The following is a 27,610-nucleotide window of genomic DNA, read 5'->3' as shown; positions in this document are numbered from 1 at the left end:
CACACACTGTCCCGGGCACGTCCCTGGGGGCAATCCAGGAGGGCCCAGGAGGCAGGACCAGGCTCCCCTGCAGTTAGAAGGTGGGAGTTCCGAGTGAGGTCTGAATGGAAAGATACAGGAAAGCGCCAACCACAGTCCCCAGGAGGGCTGGGCCCCTGGAACCCCATGCTGCAGGCCCCCCAAGCCCCTCCCCCCCCCTCTCTCTTGCTTCTCTTCTACAAGGACTTAACCCGTCACCTGTGCTGCTAGAGGCAGGGCGGCTGGCCCTCGGGCCGCATCCTCAATTCTGCTGTCATCAGGGTGAGCGGAGTTTGGGGCCAGTGAATGCAGGAAGACTCCTGGGGCCAGGACAAGTTTCATCACCGGGTCACTGGTGTGCTATGAGTATATTCACTACTACATCTCAAAGCCACCAACACCCTCCCAACACCCCCCAAAGAAGTGGGAAGGAGGATGTATCTCCAAGGGCATCATCACTGGGGGATGGTGCCTGCTTCCCAGGCCCGGTGGATGGAACAGGTCCGAGAGAGGTGGGCGGTGAGTGAGAAGGGCAGCTGCCACAGGGAAACTGCCCAGCAACTCACAGTTTTTTGCTGTGTCCAGGCAAGCAGCCTGGGTGCTCTGCGACCGTCCACAGTGAACTCCTACCTGGAGCCTGGTCTGTGTCCAGCCAGGACAGTCCCCTTAGTGCAGGGCCCTCCCCCTTCCCGGGGAGAGCCGCGACCCTCAGCTCCTTTGAACAATGCGGTCTCAGAGCACAGTTCTCCCAGGACCCTTTACCTACTCAAACCCGAGTCCTGCTGCCACTCCTGTGGACCCAGTACACACAAATATAATTTGTGAGGAAAGTCATGGATTTTCTGCATCTGTGTGTGCGTGTGCAAGTACGTGTGTGTGCGTGTTTTACAGAACAGTCTCTGCACAGAACTGGGCTGTTCCATCAAAGCCGTATCTGTTATATTTCTCTGTCTTTCTCTTCTGTTGGGCGTATTCAGCAGGGAGAGAAAGGGAGGTAAGCTCTGGCGGCCTGACCTGCACCGGGAGACAATGGTCCCGCACAGCCCTGCAGAGCCCTGACATAAATTTTACACCGCAGCTGGCATTTACACACTCAGCATTACCATATGTATAGCTGCTCAGTGCTAATTATGCTAATCACCTGTCCAACGCGCTGCAGCGAAAAATGGTTGTATTTAGCAGTCCAGTGCCTACCAATGCAGCTTACTGTGTGGCTGAAATGTACATTCAGACCGTCCTGAATGGCAAGATTTTTCCACGTTGCTGGCTACATTCAGGCCTCAGAAAAATTTATTCAAGTCAACTGGTTTCGGTCCGCAACAAAAAAGTTACGAGAAAAAAGTGAGTGTGTTCTTGCCCTAACATTCTGAATCTGCTTGCAAGCAAAATGATAAATCAATTGGTGTGGGAAACAAAAGCGGGCAGATTTCTTTGGGGAGCCATGTGAAACTGTAGCCTGTTAAAAAAAAAGGAAAATAGGGTCATCCCATTCCCCAAATGTCTAGAAAGAGCAGTTAATAGATATTTAGCCCTAATCCCAATTCCCTCAGACGGCAAGCTCTGTCTGCAATTAAGCAAGAGACTCAATGTGCCCCGCCACCCCCACCCCTGTTCTGGATCAAGTGTGAATGAAAAGGACGGTATCATACTGATCATTTTTTAAAAATTGTATCACAATAATGTATGGACATCAAGGGGGAAAAATCAGGTGTGGGGAAATTAGTGACTTCTTACAGCAATGAAAAGAAATCCTTCCGTAATCCTTCCGTAAAACCCTTAGAAAGCCCCTATTTAAAAAGATACTAGTTGACGTTTACATGCAGTTTGTTCATTCTTCTTGTTTTTCTACTATAGGAGCAAAGGAAGTGAGGAAACAGGAGGGGAGGGGGGGGAGAGGAGGGAAGAGTTCAGGAGACACATGCAACGGGGGAGGAAAGAGTACCGAGATATTTACATTTTTTAATATCTCAAATTTTGTTTGTCGTGACAACTTCAAGTTTATTAGATATCACTCCATAAAAGGTACCGTGTGAGCTGGCATCCTGTGGGACTGCTTTGCTAATGCCCCCAAATTCAAGTGTAAATCCCATTTCTCTGTAACTCACCAACAGCAATCCTTGCCTGCTCTGAGTGGTGCCTGGCCGGTCGCTGAGGGACAGCCCCGATGGGGACCAAGCACTGTCTGCTCGCTTACCTCCCAGTGGTCAGCGCGCAGCTGAGACGATCTGACTCAGGCTCGGGAGAGGCCTGGACGAGCACGTAAGCTCGGCAAGGACCTCCAGGCTCCTAGTGACGGTCAGAGCACCGCTGTGACTGTCTCTGGCTCACAGCGGGGCTCCCCAGGGAGGGCTCTCTCAGACACAGGGCGGGAGGGAAACCCAAGGACTCTGGCTCTTCCGCGCCTTCCTTCCTCACTCTCCAGTCTGAAGGGGGACAGAGGGCAGAGCCTGCAGTGACCTGAAGCTACAGCCACAGCTTCCTACTAGCTCACGAGAGCCCCCTGCTCCTTTTCTGTTTAGGGGCCACACCCAGCAGTGCTCAGGGTTTTCTCCTGACTTTGCAGTCAGGAATCACTCCTGGTAGGGCTCAGGGGAACCATGTGTGGTGTCAACCATCAAGTTCTGGCCAGCTGGATGCAAGGCAAGTGCCCTACCCACTATACTATCTCTCCAGCCCTGCATGGCCGCATTTTGTTCGACGTTTTATAAACTCATCTGACCTGAGAAAGCAGCTCCATCTGTGCCACATCTCGCTCTCTTGAGCACCCCAATCCAAACCCAGAGCACCCCAATCTTTGTGCCAAAGCAGTGGCTTATGCAGGTTGCTGAGTTACACATCCTAACAGCAGCCAATATCCATGAGCAGAGCACTGGGAGGGAGCTCAGAGCTGACCAGGTTCATCTTCTCTCCCTCTGCTCCTCCAGCTCTTCTGAAGGGGGGGGGGACAGCACAACTGCACTGGGAGATAACATCTGGCAGAAGCCCCCAGCCATGACTGGGGGAACAGCACACTTCCAGTCCCTTCCACTTTCTGCTGTACCTGCTTCAATAGCTGAGAACAACGTGGCATCAACTGGAAAGGCTGTTTATCCTTAGTCTAATGAGAGTAACGAACACTTGTGTGAAGAGATTAAAAGCTTGCATGTCCCTAGCCTTGTCTTCAGAGCAGTGCTTTGATTCCCTGCCCACCCTGTCCGCCCCCCTCACCCGAGTCCATGCACACCTGTGAGAAAATCTCCGAGTGAGAAAATCTCTGTAACAGCAGGTTTGTCACCCAGAGTTTACCCGACCCAGGACAGAAGCTTTTATAAGTACGCTCTAATGCCCAGATACCACAAGACAGTCACAGGACAGTAAAAGTCATGAAAGGACAGTGAGAAATGAGTCTTTATGACAGCTCACTCTCAACTGTCACCACAACTCCTCAGTGACCACAACCCGTTGTTTTGGAAGGCTGGTGATTTCTGTCAAACTTAAAGACAGATGTAGATATTAATACAGATATCATGGGGTTAAAAGCAGCAGCAACAACAAAATCCTTAATTCAATTTGAGAGAAGGAAAAAATCTAAGAAGTGTCATCATATAAAATCCAAATTCTAAACTCAGAGACTCTGAATGCAAAGAAAGAATGATAAGCGTGTTTCTACTCAGGCGACTTTACTCAACTGAAGGGAGGTTCTGACTGAGAAACTCCCAAAGAGCTTCATTCTCTTCTGAGCAAGACACTTTTTTCTTCAAGTGCCGGTAGAAGCTGCCCGGGCCAAGGGGCCCTCGACTGCCACGGAGTCAGCTCACACCTGGACAAGGAGCCCGACCTTTTCCCATCTGGAGCCTCGTCTCATGTTCCCTTTGGTTTCGGTAGGAGTTGATGGCCACAGATACTCAACTTCGCTCATCCCTTACCATCTCAGAACTGGGCTTTAAAAAACCACGCTTTTTCCACATTTCATAGGACACATGTAAGAACGGTTAACCAAGACTTATTTTCTACAGCACCTACCCTGGGCTCTGGGTTAGAAACGCCTGTCTCCTCCGCGATATTCCCAAGTCTCCCTCACCAGAGAAGAACCTCAGGGTGTACATGGAAGCTCTGTCTAGCACGGCCACACAGCTGGCTTGAAATAATACATTTTCTACCTCCCTCCTGACATTTGTGATTAACCAGATTTACGACCATTTCAGATCTCACACTAGATCCCCAGGGAGGAAATTATTTGGGAAGTTTAGGAGCAAGTGGGTGGAAGGAAGGGGGGAGAGACAGGGCAAGGAAGGCAGAGGAAGAGGTTCTGGAAGCTACAGAGGGGCAGAGGTGACAGTATTAGGAAAACACAGTCCCAGAAGGATGATGATTACTTGGGAATGTCTCACCGTGCAATTACCTTTATTCTCCAAATAATGCTACAGAGCTAGGGAGATGGCTCAAAGGGCGGAGCACAGACTTTGCATGCAGGAACCCTAGTTTTGCTCCCTGGGCCCACTTGGTACCCTGCACACTGCCTGGAGCGACAAGCTCTGAGCACCACGTTGAAGTTAGTTTCCCAAGCACCTAGTGAGGTATGGTTCAGAAAGGCAGAGAAAGGCGGGGAGGGGTGTGTGTGTATAAGAAAACACATGAGAGAGAAAGCAAGCATGAGAGAGAGAAAGAGAGAGAGGAAAAAAAACACGTGCTGTGCATATAACCAAACCTCCAGACCCCCACAACAAAGCGCGATGAGGTAAAATACTATTATCTCTGCCAAACAGCCTCTATGAGATCTGGTCTCTAATTCATTCTTCCACTCACACAGATACACGCACTCACACACACACATGCTCACACTCATACACACTCAGCCACACACTCATTCTCATGCAGCACACATGCGCCGACACACTCGCACATCCCCACTGAACCCGGGAGGGGACACAGATGAGGGAGCGGGGGAGCCCGCCCAGGCAGAGCTCAGGGTCACCAGGAGGGCAGCGTGCAGCGAGCCCGAGAAACATAAACATGGCACTGAGCACGCCAGACAGTTCTTCGGGCCTGGGCAGCGCTAATCTCGCCATCAGCTGTGGAGAAGGAGCCAAGCCAGCAGAGCCCGGGGGTCTTCAGCTGGAAGTCGTCACCGGGACCCTCTGGGGGGCACCAGGTGCTGCACAGACACCCCAAGGCCCCCTGGGCCCACAACTCCTCGGAGGGCCGAGAGCAGTCGCTGCCGGGAATCCCGGGGGTCTGCGGGGCCGCCCAGAGAGGGGGCCGGGGGCTGCCCATCATTTTTAAAGCGGTGACTATCAGGGGCTTTTCCCAAATATGAAAAGAACCCCAAAGCCCACCCCCTGGATGTGTGTGCAGTACTGTGATCTGCCGGGCAGGGACTGCGCTCTGCTGACAGCACAGTGGGCTCCACCCTGGGCCAATGTGCCCCCCACCTCCTCCCCGCTCCTCCCTCCTCCCCGAGGGTAGAGTCTTCAAGACCAACCCGAAGGAGAAAGAGCAGCACCAGAGAGCTGACGGGCTCTGAGGGTCTCCGCAGGGGCCGGCTGCAGTCTTCGCTGCTGCTTCCTACAGTCACATTCCTGCCGAAACTGCCAGCCCACCGCGCCTGAGGAGCACAAGGGCTTTTGCAAAACTAAATTTCCGAGGGTGGAAAACAAACGTGGATCCAAATATGAAGCTTTATGCTTTCTTCCATGACCTTCCTTGCCTCTATTTCTAATCCCCCTAACCCTCCTTCCACCATGGCGCTTGACATTCAATGTCACTCTTAGTAAGAAAAAGTTCCAATTTTAACTCATTAGCAAAAAACAAAATTTGTCATCTACATCAGCAAAGGCGAAAGAGCAACATGGAGAAGCAGATTTCATTTCCGAGGACTTGCAACCTCAACTCCATTGAAAGGAAGGTTTCGATCTCTTCTGCAAAGCAAGGTTCGATGTCACAACCACTGAGCTACTCTGAGACTCTCGAGTGGGATGACCCTGAGCATCTCTCTCACACAAACATGAAGCAAAGACTAGAAGCATTTCCGACGGCGCCTAATGGGAGGCTGCTAGTGTCAGCTGGTGTGCAGAAGCCAGGGACAGCGCCAAACAGTCCCCACCGCTACAAAGACAGCCCCCGGGATGAAGACGAATCCAGCTCTGATGCCAGGGTGCCAACGGTGAGAAATCCCGCTTTAAAATGGAAGGGTGAAGGTCACTGATTTCTCACACCTGACTGTCGAAGGCACAGAGCTAGTAAGGCACAAACTCGGAAGCACATGCGATTAAGCATTAGTTGTTTTAAAATGTAACTTTTTAAAAAATTAAATTCACAGGGGTCAGAGAGCTAGTCCAGATCAAGGCCTTGCACCCAACTGACTCGGCGCAGTCAGCACATGTGGCCCCCAAAGCCCAGACTCAGGAATCAGGGGGTAATTCCTGAGCCCCTCCAGGTATAGGCCTGAACCTCACGCTGCAAAACAAAATCAAATCCACGATTTATGTCCTCATCTTTTGATTCTGATTTTCAGGACATTAATTGCTAAACAATATGGTTTGAGGTTTTTTGGTTAGTTTTTTTTGGGGGGGGGGCGCACACATCGAGCAATGCTCAGGGGTTAATTCCTGGCTCTACACTAAGGAATCACTACTGGCAGTGCTCACGGGACAGGGGATGCCAGGAATCAAGCCTGGGGTCAGCAGGCACCTCACCTGCTGTACTACCTCTTGCTCACAAGGAACATGGGTCAGTAGCAAGCCAGTATGAGTTCACGCCAGAGCCACTGACTTCTGCTCTAAGAAAAACAAACAAAATAAGAAACCTACAAGGCTCAAAGAGAAAAGCAAATATCAAACCATTCTTGTATCACTGATGAATCTTGACAACAAATCTGTGTTTGCTAGAGGGTTGGAGGAAGGACACATATGAAGACAGGAAGGTGAGTGTTCGACAAAGAACGCCAACAGAAGGACGGGCGAGACGGGAGAGCAGCACAGCTGGACGCCCAGGTCAGAAGACAGGCCAAGGAGGTCAACAGAACGAACCGCAGCTGAAGCCCTCCCACCGCTGTGCAGGCCAGACTTCCGCTTGGGCCTCAGCCCCCTCCCGGGTGACTTCTCAGAGGCCTCCTCCAGGGCCTTCTCAGCCTTTGAGGCTCCTTAGTCTGGACAGCCCGAGCTTCGAAGGGCGGGTCCCAGTGTCTGTACCCCGCACCCCCCCAGAGCTTGCGCCAAGCCAGGACCAGGGCCCTGAACATATGCAGAAGGGTCAAGTATTTCCAATGATAACCCACCGTCTCTCGACCAGCTGCCTTGGGCATATGTGCCAGGCATGGCCAATGTTCTCTCACCAGGCTGCTGAGTCCACTTACAAATGAGGTAGATCAAACATTCTTCCACTTAAGTGACCTAAGCTGGCATCTAATGTATGCTGAGTTCCTTAAAAGACCATTTTGGCAACCAATTCTTTCATTTGTTTTTGGTGTGGGGGCCACATCCAGCAGTGCTCAGGGCTCTTACTCCTGGTTTTGTACTCAGGAATCACTCCTGGTGGTGCTGGGGTGCTGGGTTTTGAACCCTGATCAACCAAGTGCAAAGCAAGTATTCTACCTGCTGAACTGTTACTCCAGTTCAGCAGTCTGAAGGGTTCAGAGGCCATAAAGTAGGGCCTGTGTCTGTATGCCTGAGTATGAAAGCCCAGCTCAAGTCAGTTTTCTAAACTGTCCCGCAACATCCTCTTCCCCCTGAAATCCATGGTTTCCTTCTGATGTTCAGGGACACTCTTGACCATACTCGGGACGAGTGACAGCACTGCAGTTAGGGGGCATGCTCTGGATGAGCCGTAGCTAGGGTGACCCTGAGCACCCCTTGAGTGACCTGAATAATCCCAGCCACCGCAGACCCAGGCACTGAGCCACAGGCCGGGTTTGTTCCAGAAGGACCAGTGATGGTGCTGAGTCTTCCCTGCACCGCTTGGGAGCCCCATCTTGGAGTCTCCCCCAAATGGTGACTCTTTGTCTGGCTTTATTGGTCTGTACACTGACTAGCTTTAAGAAGTCAAGCAGGTTTCTCCAGCAGGTTAAAGTGCAAAAGTCAGAAATCAAAAATACAGCCTAACTAGCATGTAACTTAGCATTCATTGAACTTGTTGGTTAGATCCAAAGGAGAACAGAGCCTTCGCAAATAGGCAGCTGATGTCCTGCGTAAGTGTGACTCGGCACACTTCCCACGGGGCCTGTCTGAATGCCTGGGTATGACCGCCAGCTCAAGTCAGGGTTTCAAACTGTCCTGCGGTGATCTTTTCCCCCTGAAATCTCACGCTTTCCTTCTGATGTCTAAAGGGTTCAGTGCACACTGCTGACCAGACTCAGCTAACTGGGCGTGGCTGTTCAGTGCTGTTGGGGCCAGGGACGGGATACCGGCAAGTACTGGGAACACACCTGGAAATGCTCACTATCTCCTGTTCTCGGACCCCTCGGAGCACACACCCTGGCCCTCTGCGCCCTCTCCTCAGCCCCCTCGGATGCTCTTAAAGGAAATATGCAACTTCTCTGTTTGGTTTATTGTGTGCAGGACCTCCCCCCTCATTCATAGTACATTTTCAACTTTGCTCACTGGGATGAGGTGTTTCCTTGAGAGATTAAAGTGCAAGAGGAACCTGGATTCCAATTTGCTACTCATTATCTACTGCAGAGAATTCTAACTCCTGAACACAAACGCCCACACTCAGTACTGCTGACATGAACACAAAACTCATCATATCACAACCAAAACCTCCACAGTGCTCTCTCTAATTTTGAATTTAAATGATACATTCAGTGTGGTAGCTTCCCTGGTTGGATTTACTGGCATTTGTGAAACTTTAGCTTCCTGTATGTTAAGATCTTACACAGAGCAGCCAGAGACAAAACGGCTTACAGCATCAGTAGGGAAAGTCAAGATCGAAAGCCATCACCTCTCATTTGAAAACTAGGACCATAATTCAGCTGTTATATGTAAAAACATACCATAAGCAACAATTTACATTTTTATTACATTTATGCAATAAAAATAAAGACACTAGTTGATAACCACTTTATTGAGTTGTAAATTGTGATAACATATAATAGATGGTCATGTTACTTATTCAACAGTTAACAGTAACAAGTCAAGAATGTTTGGCCAGAGAACCAATGAGCCACACTGACATTGCCAGAATCTATCTGACGGGGAAACAGAAGTGTTCTGAGGCCGGAAGTGGCACAAATAGTTCAGTCCCCATGTGTCACTTCTGACTTCTTCCAGGCCTGGAAATGCGCACTGTGGCAATTTCACTGCTTCTAGAAACATGCTCCGTTACCAAAATAAATACTTCTCAAATTTATCAAATCAACTGAAAACTCTTGCTCAGAAGAGAATTACCCAAAACTATCTTTTGTCATCCTCCTCCTTACTGACCCGAAACAAACCTGCTCGCGCAGATGGCGGCAGGAGCCCTCTGCTCCACCTCAACCGGGTCCTCACACGTGAGCAGGCCCCGCTTCTCCAGCCAGTCCCTTCAGCCCCAAACCTCAATCCAGTCCAGGCCCTTGAAGAGGAGGAACCTCAGTGCCCCCACTGAGAGGGATCTGGTCTGCGTATGCGCCCCAACCTTGGTCTACCCTGCCTCCTCCTAAGACAGAATCTCTCATCCCAAATGCTGTAATGGTGCCTGACCAGCTCCGTGGACACTTGTTACTGCTTGTTTTCCCATGGAACTTTTATAGCCCATCTTAACTGCAATCTCAGATCTCAAAGCCATTCAAGGCTTGAAAGCTTCACCACTGGGCAGCTCGGGGTGCCCAGGACGCTGGGCACGGAAGGCCCTGCCAGGCTCCACGAATCACATTCTCTACTCTAACAATGATACTGTAGCGTTGAGCTGAGGTAAATCACCACATGGATTCAATCCAAGAGACATTTTTGTATTAGTATCAAACTACTTAAGACAAGCATGTTTTCTGGTTTTAATTTGGACTATTATTCCAAATAGTCACTTGGGGAGTGGGGGGCTGCACACCCGGTGGTACTCAGGACATATTCCTGGCTCTGTGTTCAGGGATCACTCCAGGCAGTGCTGGGGGGCAGGGAGAGCACAAGGGATGCCCGGGCCGGAACTCGGGGTACACAGTCACTCCTGACTGCTCTACCGCACACCAAACCTTCACAAACAAGGCACACTCGCAAGACATTCTCCAAGCTAGACTCCAGGGCACCTGCAACGGGCAACTGAAGCAAGTACTGAGCAATTTTAGGTTTCTCAAGTTTTTCTTGGGTAGTTTTCCCTAGAAACACTGCAGGTATTTTGGCAGAAGTATCTACATCATTGCCTGGCTCCTTCCTTCCTACAGCAGACGACACTAGCCGGAATGTTGAGGTAAGATTGTTACTTTTCAAAGAAATCAGTAACGAACCACCAGCAGCAAGAAAGTGGGGGAGAAGGGAGGGGGGACCCACACAACCACCCCAAAGTGAAATCACCAAAAGAATGTAAACCGTTTCCGTCAGGAGTGGGGAGGGTGGGCGCCGTTTCAAACCCACAGGGCTTTTTCTCAACAAGGCTTGAGAACCCCCAGCCTTCGGAATGCCTGCCAGGGCCGGCCACAGCACCCGGGGGGCGGGGGCCGCCGGGACCCCTCCCGCTCGGCCCCGCCGCGCCCCTCCCGCGAGCAAACGTGCGTTCCAGGCCGCGCGGCCCGGCCTCCCCGGCGCCTCGCCCCCAGCCCACCCCCCTTTGTACCGAGAGACAAATGTTTTTTTCCTCGGGAGTTGAAAGCCGTCCAAACCCGGACCACACACGCGGCCGCCTCCGCCGGGCCGCGCCGCGCCCCCCGCCCGCCCCCGCGCGCACGCTCCTCCCGGCGAGGGGCGGCCCCTGCGCCCCGCCCGCCCGCGGCCCGCGCTTACCTTCCACCCACAGCTCCTCCACGTCCGTCTCCAGGTTGGCCGCCCTGAGCCCCACGGCGAAGGCGCCGAAGATGAGCAGGCCCACCACCAGGAACTTGCCGCAGTTGCGCTGGATGTAGCAGCCCAGCTTAAATAAGAGTCTCTGAAACGTCGCCCGCAGCCACAGCGGCGCTTTCCGGCCGGCGGCCTTCCCCTGGGGACGAAGCACAGGGGCAGTGAGCGCCGGGGCCCCGCGCGGCGCGGCGGGGGCGCGGGGCGCGGGGGGGCGGCGGCCGGGCCGCCCCCGGCTGCCCGCCCCGAGTGGCGCGCGGGCGCGGGGAGGGCGGCGGCGCGGGGCTCCTCCCGCCGCGCCCCCGGGCCGAGCGGAAGACGCCCGCGCCGAGGGGCCGGGCCGGGGGCGCGCCGGCCCCGGGTTCCACACGGTGCGGCGAGCCGCGGAAGCACAATGAGCCCGGTGGCAGCCCGCGGACAGCCGGCCCCAGGCCCCCGGGTCGCCCTCCCGGAGGCGGGCGGAGAGACTGCATGCTTAACAAAAGCAGCGCCGGCGGCCGGGGGGACCACCTTCACCCCGGCCCCCCGCCTCTGCGCCCCCCTCCAAGAAGTGCCGGAAAGTGGCAGCGTTACAGGCGTCCGTGCCGCACCTCGGGGCAGGGGCGCGGGAGGAGGCGGCCGCCCGGAAGGTGGTCCCGTGCGGCCCGGGGCCGGGGCCGGAAAGGCCAGGCGGGGAGGGCGCGTCCGCACGCCCCCGCGCACACGCACGGCCGCCGGGGAGGGCGCGTGCGCTCGCACACTCACGGCCGCCACCCCCTGCGGGTCGCGGGTAGCCCGGTCCCTCCGGATCAAAGAAAGGGCTTTAATTTTTCAATGCCCACTTGTCGCGGGTGCCCGAGGAGCTGTGTGTGGCGGGGACTCGGGGAGGAAGAGGAGGAGAGCACTGTGAAATGCACCTTGGAAATCTGCTCCAGCGCGAAGGCGGCGTCGCAGTAGCTGGGCCGGTGCAGATAGTCCGGGTCCGGCGCGGCGCCGCGGCGCACCCCCGCGGTCCGTCGGCGTCGCCCGCCGCCCGCCGCCCGCGCCGGGGCCCGGCCGCCGCCGCCCGCGCGCTCCTGGGGCCGGGCAGCGCTAGCCGCCGAGGCCATGTTGCCGCCGCCGCCGGCCCCGCGGGCACCGGGGCTGCCGCCTGCGCTGCGGGCTCCGCGCGCGCCCGGGCGCTCCGGGGGCGAGGACGCTGCTGGCCGCCGGCTCCGGGCGCTCACACGCCGGGCTCCGCCGCCGCCGCGGCCGCAGAGTCAGCCCCCGCGCCTCCCATTGCCACATCGCGCGCGGCTCCCGAGCTCCCCGCGGCCGCCGCTGCCCACATTCGCCCGGGCCGGGCGCGAGCGCGGCGCGCCGACGAGCCGGTGCCCCGGCGGCTCCCCCCGCGTGCCCCCCGCCCCGCGCCGCGACCCCTTCACCGCAGCGGACGCCCGCCCGGCCCCGCCGCTCCCGCGGGCTGCCCGCGCGCCGGCCGGCTCGCGCCAGCGGCCTCGCAAGGCCGGCGCGGGGCCGACGCTCGCTCAGGGGCGCCCGAGCGCGGCGGCGGCGGCGGCGGCGGCGGCGGCGGGCGGCGGCGGCAGCTCCCGGCGCGGCTGCTCGCGCGGCGGCTGCGGCTGCTGCTGGCGCTGGGGCAGGGGCTGCTGGGCTCGCGGAGGCTGCTCGGTCCCGGACGCGGCGTTCTCGTGTCCCTCGCCGACTCGCGGGACCATTCTGCCCCCGCGCCGCGCGCCGCTCTCGCTCCCGGGACCTGGGCACTCCGCTCTGTGTGTGTGCAGCGGGCAGCGGCCGCAGCAGCTCCTTGATTCAATAGATGAGATGGAAGAAGAAAAAAAAGAACTCTCTCCATTTGGAGAAAGAGGAGGAGGGGAGGGGGTGGCGGGGGAGAGCGAGCGAAAGAGAAAAAGGCTGGAGCGCCCGCCCCCGGGGCTGTCAGATGGCTTGGGTTTCTGCGACGCGATTGGCTCGCGGAGGGCAGAAATTACTCAGCAAACATGACTATTATTAGCTGCTTAGCAACAGCTCACCAAAGTAGAGAGACCACCCAGGTAGGCAACCCCAGTGTGTGCGTCCCGGGCGGCGGGGGGAGCCTCCGAGAGCGCCAGCCTGCTCGCATGCAATCCTTCCATTAAGGAATGCTCTCCCCCCTCTTTCTTATTTCTTTTCTTTTTAACTGTGTCTTCTTTTTGTTAGACGCCGTTTGTGCTCGCTCTCTCTCTCCCTCCCTCTCGCCCTCTGTCTCTCCCTCCCTCGCCCCCCCCCTCTCTCTCTCTCACACACACACACACACACACACACACACACACACACACACCCCACACACACGTGCGCGCGCGCATTTCCCTCCTGATAGACCGGGGGTGGGGTGGGGGTAATATATATTTTTTAAGCGCTTAAAAGATTTCTGAAATTCCTCAAAGAAAACCCTTTCAGGGCACCCCAAGCTGCAGCGAATACTGGGAGGTCCGGCTAGAATTCCCAGGCCTGCACCAATAATGACAGGGTGTACGGATACTGCGCCAGTGTGTGCCAGATTCTTTTTTTCTCCTCCTTTTTTCTTTTATAACTAAAGAGAAGTCTTAGGCTCTCGCAGGGAACAACGCCCCGCATTAAGATAAACAAAATGAAAAGTTAAAGAGCAAAGTAAGAGAGGTTGGAAAAAGCCACCCTTAAAAATGCTTTCTCCATCCACCTACCCCCCCCCCAGCCTCCTCCCCCGCATAGTCCTGGAATGAAAAGTCAATATTCTAGAGACCAGACAAGCAATCTCGTGGAGGTAGAAACGTTTTTTATTTGCATCTTTAATGTGATATGAGAAACAACATTTTTAATAACCAGGAGAAAATAAAATTAAATCTTAGAGAAAGACACAAGGCTTCCTATTTTGAGGTATTTTTTTTTAACCCCTAAACTGATGCGCATTCTATTACGTTCCATAAAAGTGTGACTTGGAGTAAATACGGTATTCATTCTAAACAGACTGCACCGGTGCGAGGGCTGATCTGGACGCTGCAGCGGGTGTCACCAAGGGCTCTCTCCCGCCGGGAGGAAAACACGCTCCTCTCAGACGCATCTCAGGAGCGGATACGGCACGCGGCTCCGCTTTTGATTAGAAACGGCTCTTTTGGAGAGTGGAGTTTGTTTTTACGTCTGCAGTTTATGTACCAACTCTACGAATCCCCGATCCTGTTCCTTTTAGTGTCTGTTTCTTTCCCCTTGAACTCAAGAGGGACCGGCGGCAGAAGCGGCCGTGGCCGGGGCGACGTGGCTGCGGTGTGTGTTCATTGAAAACGAGGGAAGGAGAGAAAAGGGATGGAAAGGGGAGAAAAGGAGAGAAAAGAAAAGAAAAATCCAGACAGAGGGAAGGGGGAGGAGGGGGAGGAGGCGGAGGCGCCGCGACCACGTGACGCAGGCCTGGCGGGCGCGCGCGCTCTCGGCGGTCGGGGGGCCCCGGGGGCGCGCTGCGCGCCGAGCATCCCGCCGCGCGCGGTCCAGGTGCGGCAGGTAAGGCGGTGGGCGCGCTCCGCCGGCGCCCCGTGGGTCCCCCAGTCTGCGGCTCGGCCCCCAGGAGCCCGGGCGCGCGGCGCGCCGGGCCGGCGCACACGGACGTGCCCGACGCGCGTAGGACATTCCTGGAGGCGGTCCGGGCGCTGACGCCGCCCAATGCGCGCGCGGCGCCCGGCGGCCGCCCAATGGCCTCGGCCCGGCTGCTTCCCATTCAGCGGCCGCCGCGCCCGGGGACTGCAGCTGCAGGCGCCGGCCACCCGGGACGCCCACGCGGCTCCTCCGCCGCGGCCGGCGCCGTCCTGCGCACGCTCCTCCCCGGACCCTGCTCGCCCGGCCTAGCGGGCGTCCTCGAGCTTGCACGGGGCGGCGCTGCGCCGAGTCCCCGGCAGTGCGGAGCAGCCGGGGGAGCGGAGACAAAGGGCGCGAGTGTCTGCGGCGCCCGCCGGCCGGGCAGGACCCGGTCCCGACCAGCGCGGAAATTCAAAGTCCCGAACTCCGTTGGAGCACGTGACCGTGCGCCGCGCCGCGCCGCGTGCGGGAGTCGCGGCTCGGGGGGCCGGACGCCACGCGTAGCGAGTTCCGTTTGGGAGCAGCATCCCGGTCTTGGCCGCGTTTGAGAAACGGCGTCCTTTCATGCTGGCCTCTGCAAGTGTTTCAAGACTTGGGTTTTTGCTTTTATTTTTACGTTTGAGGCGTACTATGATGACAAGATGCCACACTTGTCTTTTCAATTTTGGTATTTTGGGAAAAAATTATTAGCTACCCCCTCCCCAGTCTTTTATCTATAGCAAGTTCATTACAACTACTTGAATTGCTGGTTATTGTTAATGAAATCATAGGCCAACTGGTTCCTCATCACTCTCCCCACAAAGACGCACCAATGCGATGGCAAAGCTCCTTCCAACCGTCCAATCGTGCTCTCCTTCTCCCCATTTAACTTCATTCCTGACCGTTCAGGAATGACTCTGGGGTTTTCAATGCCCTGAGACACCCCCACCCCCCACCTCTTGCTAGGTTAACTTTTCAGCATCTCAGACAATGGACCAGGCCTGTAAATTCTCCTGGTCAGTTCCAGGATGTAATCACAGGTCTGGCTCTAACAAGCTCTATCTTAAGCTCCCACCCCCACCAGCCACTTCCCCTGTGGTCTGCTTTTTCCATACACAGAGATGAATGACTTTGAGGATCCAATTGGTCTTGTTTCTGTAACGTTTTAAGAAAGGGAAGAGGAGGCAGTGAAACAGCCGACTTGGGTGGCCAGGGCGGAGGCTGCCCCCAATTTGCCTCATTGCTGATGCATGCGAGTGGGACGTTCCAGCGATAATGTTGCTCCTAATCAATCTGCCCTTATTTACATTTGTAAGCATTGTCAGCTTTAATACGCATGCCCTGTGCAGGGGACCGCTGCACCACACCGGGTTTGTTAACTTCAAGGAACCAAAGGATTCCCCAGACCTAAAATGAAGTTTGCTGGTGTCCTCGGTACTCTTGACCCTCCGTGCCCCCAACCCCCCTCCCGAGAGTCACCAAGGAAGTGAGAACTTGAGGCATTTTGACCAGTAGGAGTTATTGGCCCTCTTTGGAACAACTGCCGAATTTCCCTTCTTCCAGAAAAGCTCTTCTCAGTGTCTTAATAGTCACTTTGATCTCACCATCATGATTTAAGCCATCACTTGGAGCCTGTAGTTTTCAAAACAGAATTCTTAGAGCACAAGTCTCTTGTATCCTCTCCCTTCTCTGCTCTAATACTTCAAATACACATCATCGCACCATAACATATCACAAATGTGGCATCCAATTATTCAAATGATGACACTGAAATGAAACATCTGCCTTTGTGGACATTCCAGTGATAAGCAAGTGTGGGAGCTGGCCTTGGGGAGAGATGAGAAGCCACAGGGAAATTTCCTCGGCATGAATCAAATCACTTTTTGAAATCTAATGGTTTTTTGTGGAGTGTAAATGAAGAGGGAGGTATAGACATTCTAGTAGTCTTACCCTAGGACCACATGTGCTGAGTTTAATTCTCTTCTATGAATGTAAAAGTGCTCACACATTATGTTAACTCCCATTCTATCCCTTTCCCGGTTGGGATGAGGATGAGAATTGACATAATAATCTACGATGAATAGGACACCCACCCACAGGATGAATGAATGACCACATCCTTGGCTGTTCCAAGCAGGTACCTTGGATAAGAATCCTAACTCAGTTCTAGCTAGCATGGCACCAACCACATTTTCTTGGCTCCCTAAAAAGGCCTTATTATTTTCTCATTGGCAGCTTTTGTATTTATTTTTAAAGTGATGGCAGAAAATGAGTCTGTAAACAATGTTAGAGGGAGAAGAAGAAAGATTTAGTAGCTCAGAATGTAAAACTCTGAAGCATGACCGCCTCCTTCTAAGCACCCCCCACCCCTCTTTCATCTTGTTTCCTTCCCAGTCCATCCACCCCTACCCCCACCCCAAAGGACTGGAGGAAAGGGAACAGCTCTAGCCAACTTGTCAAAATAATGCTACTAATTATCCCTGATCTCCTTTAATGGGAAGCTGCTCCCAATTCTACAAAAGAGTAAATGAGTGGTCCCAGCACAAACCGGAGTACTGGCATGTTTTGAACTTACAGTGAGCTTGGGAGGGCATGGAGGTAGTGGCAGAGCAGAGAGGTCCTGAGAAGGTCCCAGAAACCTCTAGTTTTATTGCTTTGGGTTCAAATACTAGCTTGAAAGCAGAATTGGACTTTATGCAGTGCCAAAGCTATTGGCATTCTCTTGCTGCAAATGTCACCAACTGCAGAGAAAATATTCAGAGTCTAATGCACTTGAAAGAAAACTTAGAATCCACTTATGTTGACTTCTTCCCTTCTAAATCTCCTTTTAGCTACATTATTCTAATGGTAGAGATGGAATCTGGAAAGACCCAGACTTTGCACCACTTTTTCTCCATCTCTCCTATGCTTCACCTCCATCTCCCCATCTAATATATCTACATCAGGCTTTGCGCTGGGCAGAAAGCACACCATTCACGGCAGTGATCTCTGCCATTGGTCTTGCATGAAAAAGAAGCTGAGCAACATGATCCCTTTGACCCACTGCTGGAGCAACAAATTTATTAGAGATATAGGCATGAGAAATGAAAGGGAAGTAAAACAATTCCAGCTTATTGTGTGTCTTTCTTTCATACTGCTAATCCGGTTTACACATCACGCCTACATGTCTCAATAGGGCTTTATATACTGGCAGAGACTGGAGAAAATAAAAGGTGTGTGTGTGTGTGTGTGTGTGTGTGTGTGTGTGTGTGTGTGTGTGAGAGAGAGAGAGAGAGAGAGAGAGAGAGAGAGAGAGAGAGAGAGAGAGAGAGAAAGATTAGGATAAGAACAGGGAAGACATTTTAATCTATATTGATTTGCATCATTAGTTTTTCTATTTGTAAATACAGCTTTTAGTTTTTCACAAAATAATTCCAAATTAACTCCTATTCAAATGGTTTGTTAGATTATGACTAGCCTACAGCCAGAAATTTGATGCACTTTTCAGTGCGTTTGAAGTGAAGCTCTTAATACCCTCCTATAGGGGAGGGGCCTATTAGTGTCCACCTAAATCCAACCCGATACTATAAACTGATCTGGGTCTCAGATGCATTTTTGCAGCCTTGTGGAAGGAAGCCGGTGACAAGCGGAACACACACAAACTCACCATTGAAAGCCCCTTGTTTTACAACATGGAAACACAAGACACCGGGGGCAACAATTTATCCGGAGGTCCCGCCCAGAAATAATACGTTAAAGTAACAAAAGATGACACCCAACAGCATTGCCTGTCTTTGTGGAAGGGATTAATCGCAAATCAACCACAGGAGCCAAAAATTAAAAACAAAATAGACAACAACAACAACAACAAACAGTGCTGCAGGGACGGCTGGAGCAGCCAGAGACCCCCCGTGAGCCAATCCCGCAGAGCCAGCCTTTGCGGACTCGGGTTTCTGGCGTCCACGCTCCTCCAGCGCTCCCGCACGGGGGAGGAGGGCTAAAGCAGGGGCCGAGGGGGTCTTCCCCAAGCCCAGGGACCTGGAGATCTTGGCTATCTCCACAGACTGCGCCCATGGAGAGAGTTCGGAGGTGCAGTTCTGAACCCTCGGAGGATCCGGGGCCCCGGACTCTGCACGCCCTGCCCATGCACACTCGAGCAGCCCCTTCTGACGGGAACGCCCCTACTGAAGTCAGAGCGCCGAGCACCCGAGGGGCAGGGGCTCAGGGGCACGGTGCCGGCCTGCAGGGCTCTGCGGCGCCCTCCCCACGCCCGCGCTCAGCGGCCTCGCGAACACACACCTGTGCGCCCCGCCCGCGCGCAGAACGCCTTTCCGCCCCTTGGCACTCGGGGGGGCTGTGGGCGCAGGTCTGGGGAGGCGCTTTCCCCGCGGCCGCCCGTGGAGGGGGGTCTTTGCACCTAGGAGGGCTCGCTCCCCCGTGCCGGCTGCAAAGGAACAGGGCAGGCGCCAGCTCCTCCCGGGGTGCTCCCCAGCCCAGCGGAGTCTCGCCGCGGCGCCCGCGCCTCACTGGCTGTCACCGGCCCGAGTCCGTCTTGCCACCCCTAGCTCGGTGCCCGGAGGGGAGTGGAAGCAGGCGTGAACACGGAGTCGCGAGAGCTCCCGGCGGGAGTGCTCCCGGGGGCTGGCCCCGGGCCCCCACCCCCACGCTCCCGCAGCCCGGGGGGCGGAGGCCGAGCGCGCCAGCCCGGGGACGCGAGACGTAGCCGCCGCGCCCCGGAGCCCCCCGCCGCGGCCCCCGGCCCGACCCCCGAGACGCAGCGCGCCGCGCGGCCGCAGTACTCACCATAGCCGGCCGTCGAGCCTGCCCGCAGCGCCGAGCCGCTGGCGTGGAGGTGGGCGCGGGGCTCACATGGACCCCGCCGGCCCCCTCGCCCCCCGGGCTGGCCCCCGGCTCCCGGCCTCTTTGTCTCCCCCGCGGCGGCGGCCCGGGGGTCCGGCCGCGTCCCCTGCTCCGGCCCCGGCGCCGCGACAAAAGGCGCGGAGAGCGCGAGGCGGCGCGGGGCGGCCGCGGCGGGCGGCGGGCGGCGCGGACGCACGATCACAAGGCGGCTTCTATGCGGCTGTGCCATGGCCCTCGGCGTGGGTGGTCCCGCCGCGCCAGAGGCAGGACCTGTCAGGGTCACGTGAGCGCGCCGCCCGGGCCGCACCGCGGGGACGCGAGCCGCGAGGGGGTGCGGGGCCGGCCCGGGGGACGCGCGCGCGGCGCGGCCCTGCTGGGGGACGCCGCGCCGGGACGGCCGCCCCCTGGGCGCCGGCCACCCCCGGGCAGCGCGGGGCGCCCGCCGCGGAGCCCGCCCGCGTGCCCGGTCCCCCGCGCCTTCCCACGGGCGCCCGGACGCCGAGCGCTCCCTCTGGAGGGCCGCGCGCTGCCCCGCGGCGGGCCCGGAATTCTGTGCGTTCAGGTCCCTGGCTGCGACTTCGGAGAGCGACGTGGAGTCCGTGGAAACCGAGATTGGTAGCTGGGAGAGGAATCGCTAATTGATTTCTGACCCCCCCCACACACTCGCCCCCGCTTCCAATTACTGTGGTTTTGGGGTATGCCACCCAAATGCTCCCACCCACGCTGCTTTCCCAAATGAGACAAGCTGGGGCGACTGGGGAGACGGAAGTGCTGTGAGGCCTGGAGAAGCAGTCTGAACCTCTTGCCCTAAGTGGAAAGACTTTTTCAGGAGCAAAGGTTTTACCCCCGAAAACACTGGTAGATAGAGTTTCCCACACAACTGAAAAATGCTTGATTGTATTCATTTGTATTCATTTTTTACTTAAATACATTTTGGGTTTGGGCCACACCTGGCGATGCTCAGGGGTTACTCCTGGCAGTGCACTGGGGACCACATGGGATGCCGGGGATCCAACCCAGGTTGGTTGCGTGCGAGACAAGTGCCCTACTCGCTGTACTATCTCTCTGGTCCCTCTCTCTTATCTGTTTTTATTTTTTAATGGGTTTGGGCAGCACCTAGGAGTCAGCTCACAGAGCCTCGGTCCGGCTCTATGCCCAGGGTTACTAGAGGTGAGGCTGGCCGGGCTGGGTGGCACCTGGGACTGAGCAGGGTTTGGCAGTGAACTTGTCCCTCATTCTCCCAGTGGTGAGAAGGTGCTGTTTTCTTTCTCTCCCTCTCTCCCTCCCTCCCTTCCATCATCCCCCCTTCCTCCTCCTCTCTTCCTTTCTTTCATTTTCTGGGCCACATGTGGGTGATGCTCAAGGGTTACTCCTGACTCTGCACTCCAGGATCACTCCTGAAAACCAGTATGGCATGCCAGCACTGGAACCTGGGCTGGCCACGTGCAAAGCAAATGCCCTTCCCAGTGTGTGATAGCCCTGCCGGGAAGGTGCTGTTTTCAATGGACTGCATTATGCTTTGGTTTGATTTGGTGACCACACTCCAGTGGTCCGTGGGAGTGGGGGACCACACAGGGCTTGTTTACGTAGCTCCTACTGATGCTTGGGGAATGTGTGGTGCTGGGGTGAACCTGAATGTCCTGCATGCAGTATGGGGGCACTGAGTTAGCACTTCTGCTGGGACTTCATTATTAATGACGTCGAATTTCAAGCAGGAAGAAAGGATGAAAACAGTTTTCTGAAACCTCTTAAGAGTTCATGAAAGTAGATGTGGTCTTCAAGTCAAGCCAGCCTTTTCTGCTGTCTTCCTCCTGGCCCTAGTCTGTGAGGTGGGTATATGTGTGTGAACAGAAGTTATTCAAAACTAAACTGTGGACAACACAGTGGTATCCAAACATGGACCATCCTTTAATAGGGCCACTTGGGTTTTCAGAGTGTTTCCATTTGAGATGTCTCAAGTAATTATCCCTGGAGTGTTGGGCAGTCCATTAGCTGAGCATGGATCCTAGGATTCATAATTTGTAAAAATCATTCCAATATTTCCCTCAGGAACACCATTTTGGTGTCAAATCAAAGATTCCTTTTCATATGCTCTGTAAACTTGGCTGGGGGGAGGAAGAGAATCGAAATAATCTTGAAGGTTAAAAAAAAAGAGAAAGATGTGGTTTGTGGGGTGGGAGTTGAGGGGTTTGAAATGAAAAGAGAAGGCATTTCAGTGACTCCCAGAGAAAGCTGGGCAGCATGCATGCGAGCTCTGTAGCAAAATTCCAGGTTGTGTGGAACTTGCCTGTCTTGATGCAAGTAAGAGTGCAAGTCATTTGGCTTGAGTATGGGCAAGACTGCAAAGCAGGGGTGGACTCAGGTTCTGGGGACTGAGAAACCTATGCAGGTTGTGAGTGGAGGATTTATCTCGATTTGGGGGCCTTGGTTCTTTAATTTTGACGACACCATTGCAGTGCTTAAGAGAACTCAGGGGAACCACACTGTAGCAAGGCCTAAACCAGGCACCTACAAAGCTTCCCAATCCCTGGAAGACTTTTTTTTTTCTTTTTGGGTCACACCCGGCGATGCACAGGGGTTACTCCTGGCTCTGCACTCAGGAATTACTCCTGGAGGTGCTTGGGGGACCATATGGGATGCTTGGAATTGAACCCGGGTCGGCCGCATGCAAGGCAAACGCCCTCCCCGCTGTGCTGTTGCTTCAGCCCCACTGGAAGACTTCTTTAGGAACCCCAAATTGCACAATCCTTGGCCAAGAAATAGGGCTCTTGTCGTGAGACGCTCTGGACCTCAGAAGCTTTGGATCCAATATCCCTCAGGCTAGAAACGACCGATAACCACCAGGTCCCAGCTGTGCATTTTCCAGACCCAGCTCTTCTGCAGGGACCCACTGGCCTTTCTCAGACACTCTCCCTCAGGGCAATAATTTTTCCCAGAGTCTCTGTTTCCTGCAAAGTGATGGGTGCCTTTTCCTTTTCTTTGCTCAAAGTCAGTGCACCCTACAGCAAAGCCAAGATGCCTGTGGAAGCTTCCAGGCACAGGTCAGTTGCCCTGTAGATAGCAGTCTTGCTAGTTAACCGGGATGGGGATGTGGGGCGCCACTCTGAGAGGAGCGATTCCAAACCAAGGGTTTCATAAAGGCCAACGGAGCCGTGTAGAATGCTGGAGAAGGCCTACGAACAAGGCCTTTAAACAGGTACGAAAGCAGACCAGAGAAGCATGGGCAATGCTTGTCACTCGTAGGGTTTGCCCTGGCACTTTGCCTCTCTAGAACACTGGAGATAAGGTGGTTACTCTTGTCTCTGCACAGGCACGTGCAGCAGCTATCCACGCCTTTCCCCTTTTCTGCTCTCCTCTGCCATCCCTGACAGAATCATGGGAAGCCCTCCCATTCCCACCCCACCCCAACCCTCCATTCCTCAGCAGCTCCCACAGGTGGGATGATTCAGATGGACAGCTGTGTGCTCTGGAGACACATTCGCTCACCTTTCAAAAGCTTAGGACTGGGCGGGAGCCAGAGTGATAGGACAGTGTGAAGGGCATTTCCCTTGCACGCAGCCAGCCTGTGTTTGACCCCCAGCACCCATGACCTCCCAAGCCCACCAATAGTAATCACTGAGTGTAGCCAGGGGTAAGCCCTGAGTACCACTGGGTTTGGCCCCAAACTCGGAGTTTAGTGTATCACTCTTGCATACTCTCAGCTCATTTTAGCTGTGATCATTCTTTAATATAGGACCATGCAGTTTGAGCTTCATCTAAAGCAGTTTGGCTTCGTAGGAATTTCAGTTCTAAAATGACTACCCATCTTCACCCTCCTTCTTGTTGGGAACATCCCCACGAGCCCAACCAAGTTCTAGAATTGGGGATTTAAGAGGGAGGGGATTTTGGTGGGGTGGGGGTTCTAGAATCAGGGATTTAGGAGGGAGAAGATTTTGGTGGGGGTGGGGGGAGAGAAGAAATGTACCATCTAAAAGTGGTAGTTACGGGCTGGAGCGATAGCACAGCGGGTAGGGCGTTTGCCTTGCACACGACCGACCCGGGTTCGATTCCCATTATCCCATATGGTCCCCTGAGCACTGCCAGGGGTAATTCCTGCAGCACCAGGAGTGACCACTGTGCATTGCCAGGTGTGACCCAAAAAGAAAAAAAAAATTAAAAAAATAAAAGTGGTAGTTACAACACAGATTGAGTGAAGAACACAATTACACAGTAAGATGCTCTGAAAAAGTAAACTGAGAATTGTTTAAAAAATGCCAGCAACTAAGAAGTCGAACAGGCTTGTGAAATTGAAAAAGGCATCTTAGAAGCAAAAGTGGTGAAGTGGAACTTGGAATATCATAAATCAGAGTCTAACCCAATGCCCCCTCCCTCAATACCAAGTATGAAGTCACAAAAAGAGGCAATGTAGTATTCAAAGAGAGAACATCTCCAAACAGGTAGAAACATGGAGAGGTATGCATGGAAACTAGTACCACAAAAATCAGTGGAGACTGCCTCCTCTTTAGCTAATGCCACTGAAGACTCTTTCTGATGAGTTTCCATGACAGGGAACTGCAGGAGCGGCATTGCCAATGACGACTCTGATAATAAATGAAATATCCTGGGAAACTTTAAACTGTGGGCAAGTAGGTGTGGCCAGGCTAACTGATGAATTCCTGATACTGTGGGTCAGAAGAAATAGCTTTGGGAGCTGAAGAGATAGGACAGTGGGTAAGGCACTTGCCTGGCATGTGACTAATGTGGGTTCGATCCCTGATGCTCCAAGCCTGCTAGGAGTGGTTCCTGAGTGCATCACTGTCACTGTCACTGTCATCCCGTTGCTCATTGATTTGTTCGAGTGGGCACAGTAATGTCTCTCATTGTGACACTTATTGTTACTGTGTTTGGCATATCCAATTGCCACGGGTAGCTTGCCAGGCTCTGCCTTGTGGGCACAATACTCTCGGTAGCTTGCCAGGCTCTCCAAGAGGGGCGGAGGAATCAAACACGGGTCGGCCGTGTGAAAGGCGAACGCCCTACTGCTGTGCTATCACTCCAGCTCCCTGAGTGCGTAGTCAGGAGTAACCCCTGAGTACTGCTGGGTGTGGCCCAAAAACAAAAAAAAAAAGAAAAAAAGGAGGAAGAGGTGGAGAAAGAAGGGGGAGGGGAAGAGGAAGAAGAGGAGGAAGAGGAAGAAGAGGAGGAAGAAGAAGGAAGAAGGAGGAGGAAGAAGAAGGAGGAGGAAGAAGAAACAGTTTTTACTACACAGATAAGACAAATGATCCCAAAGTGCTAATCACATCTAAAAGACTCAGTAAAGGGGCCGGAGCGATAGCACAGCGGGTAGGGCGTTTTCCTTGCACGCAGCCAACCCAGGTTCGATCCCCGGATCCCATATGGTCCCCCAAGCACTGCCAGGAGTAATTCCTGAGTGCAAAGCCAGCAGTAACCCCCTGAGCATCGCTGGGTGTGACCCAAAAAGCAAAAAAAAAAAAAAAAAAAAAGACTCAGTAAAGAAATTAAATATAAGTATCTCCAAAATCTCCACTTTTTCCATCAGGCAAAAAGTGCTGCCCTCACACTTTTGGCATTTGCTGCAGTTCGTGATTCACCGTCTGTCCTGCTGAGCATGGAGGAAAAGGTACAGGACCAAACTCAACCTCTTGTAAGCTGCGTGGTTCAGATTTGGAGTACGCTGAGTGTCACTAGCCCTCTGCCAGTGCAGGAAAGCAGTTGTGTGAAGCTGAGATTGTGGGTGTTTAGGGAGAGGATTTGAACTCTTTGGGGGAAGTCCAGCCTCCTGAAGATCTGCCTTTAGGCTGTGAACTAAAGATGGTGACTCTCGACTTCCCCCTCCCCCGCTCCACCATACACACTCAGTGCCTTCCACAGTTTTGCAGGGACCCCATCCTCTCTCCTCCTCTCCTCTCAAAAAACAAGCCCTGATCAGGATGAATCTGTGCTTCTATTTCCTTAGAGCCCCACAGGGGCTTAAAGCAATGATTTTTCTCACGTTGTTGGAATACAGAAGTCTGAGATCAAGGTTCCTGCCAAGTTAGTGTGAACTGTCCAAGAGAGAACCATCTGCTCTCATTGTCTTTATCCTGTGAATACCTTGGGTTGAAATATCCACTTCTTGTAAGGTACTTTTGAGATACAGGGCTTAGGGCTTTAATTTAATTGGAGGAGGGTGGGAGATCCATTTTAGACTATAACACCAGCACATATTACAATGAGGATCTGGCTTGAATCTGAACAGCAAGTTGTTCCTTGCCTGAGAGGCTGTTGGGAGGAAGTAGAGAGGGTATAGACAGGAGTCCATTTCCTCTTGGTGCCTGATGCTGGTCAGAGCCAAGATGCTGCCTCCAAAGCTCCTGTTCACACTTCCACACAACTGGCACTGATAACTTCTTTTCTGGGAATTTTGGTGATCTTAGAATGAACGTAGGTACCCAGAAGAGCTTTCTTTGCCATGAGGAAAAAGTGCTTAGGCCAGGGAGAGTATGGCAGCAAGATAGACTCATGCCTTATATGCAGCCAGCATGGGTTCAAGTCCTGGAATCAAACCCCACTAGGAATGATTCCTGAGCACAGAGTTAGGAATAAACCCTGAGCATCACCAAGTATGGCTCCAAGCAAAAACAAAGCAAAAAAGAGTGATTCTAGATAAATCTTCTATAAATGAGTTCCTTCTGGGAGTGGTTTCTAAGGGTAACTGATTATCAGGATCACTTAGGGAGTTTTAAAGGAAAAAGACAGTAAAACTATTTTATTTTCTCCTATACCAGAGTTATAGAATCTGAATCTTAATCCTGGTTACTCACAGTATGCCTTTAGGGACCATGTGGTTCTGGGAATCAAACCAGGGGCTTGAGCATATGCAGCATGTGCTCAGCCTGTTAAACTATCTTTCTGGCCTTTGACTTGACATTAGGAAAGAAAGAAAGAAAGAAAGAAAGAAAGAAAGAAAGAAAGAAAGAAAGAAAGAAAGAAAGAAAGAAAGAAAGAAAGAAAGAAAGAAAGAAAGAAAGAAAGAAAGAGTAAGAAAGAAAGAAGAAAGAAAAATAATCCTCCAAATACAGTGCAGTGCATTTTTAATGTCACATGCTATTGAAAACTACAACTTTAAGTTGAATTATGTATGTCAAAACTAGGTCCTGAAATAGCATTTTTTTGTTCAATGTCCATTAGGATTTTTTTTCTTTCAAGTCAACAATTTTATTAAAGCAATATTTTTTTTTAGGATCTTCTCTATAGTAAAATGCTGTCAGTAGTAATTAGGTGTGTGCTTAATAGATGTTTAATTTTGGTGCATGTGTTAATTTTTCATGAAATGTTGATGAGACATGGAAAGATACCCAAGTGTTACTGATGATCAGTATATTTGAAGATCAAGGGACACACAGTTAATTTACAAATTTATCCTCTATGTTCTCCTCTATCGTGGTACCCATCGCATTGTGTTATTGCTGTTCATTAATCAAGTAAACAATTTGTGAGCTTCTATTACTTGCATTCTCTATAAGTACTGGTATTTGGGGAGTGAAAAAGCATCTTCCTTAAAAACACCTTGAAATACCATTTCATACCCATCAATTGACAGACTTTAAAAGTCTAACCATAGAAAATGCAAGCATGGCTGAAACAATAGGAACTTTTACACACTGCTTAGGTTGGACTGAGTGCTTTTGGAAAATCATGTGTTATCATGTTGAAAGGCCAAATGCCACTCTTAGATATGTTTTAAAGAAAATATGAAGCCCAAGAAAAGGATTCAATAAAATTTACAAGAATGAAAAATAGACATGACCAAAATGTCTATTAAAGAGGAAAAAGTTAAACAAACTATTATAATTCATACATTAGCATTATCTCAAGAGGTGGAAATATATTAGCCATAGCATCTTATAGCAACACTGATGAATCATATACATAATCTTGAATGAAAATCCTAGACCAGCGGCAAATCTCATAAGAGTGCACATATATACATCCATCTATAAAAAGATCAAACCTAATAGAATTTATTAAAAGATATGAGCAAAAATCATCGTCCAAGGGAGCAGCTGCTTTTAGAGCTGTAGGAGGCAACAGGGTAGAGGAGCTTCAAAAATAATGAATTTTATCTGGAGCGACAGTATAGCAGATAGGGTGCTTCCCTTGCACATGGCTGACCCAGGTCTGATCTTCAGTATCACATACAGTTGCTTGAGCCCCTCCCCCAGATACAGAGTTCTGAATGCAGAGCCAGGATTAAGTCCACCAGGTGTGGACCCCACAAAAGAATGTTGTCATTGCTC

At 52.9% G+C, this 27,610-nt stretch overlaps 1 protein-coding gene across 2 annotated transcripts in view; it reads right to left on the bottom strand.

Moving 5' to 3' along the window:
• PTCH1 (patched 1) overlaps nt 1-19,387 on the bottom strand; it is a 60,362-nt gene extending 40,975 nt beyond the window's left edge. Inside the window, exons 1-2 of one of the 2 annotated variants that reach the window (XM_055125530.1) lie at nt 19,275-19,387; nt 10,905-11,097 (exon numbers count right to left, since the gene is read on the bottom strand). In XM_055125530.1, coding sequence (XP_054981505.1) covers nt 10,905-11,097; nt 19,275-19,277 — 196 coding nt within the window. In that variant the 5' untranslated portion in view covers nt 19,278-19,387. Of the gene's footprint in view, nt 1-10,904; nt 11,098-11,851; nt 12,326-19,274 lie in introns of those variants that run through there. The other variant, XM_055125529.1, reaches the window with a different exon arrangement.
• Between the last annotated feature and the right edge of the window lie 8,223 nt (nt 19,388-27,610).

Source organism: Sorex araneus, chromosome 2 (genome assembly GCF_027595985.1).
Source record: "Sorex araneus isolate mSorAra2 chromosome 2, mSorAra2.pri, whole genome shotgun sequence".
In the NCBI taxonomy this organism is placed as follows: domain Eukaryota; kingdom Metazoa; phylum Chordata; class Mammalia; order Eulipotyphla; family Soricidae; genus Sorex; species Sorex araneus.
This window is presented reverse-complemented; position numbering and strand designations above follow the sequence as displayed.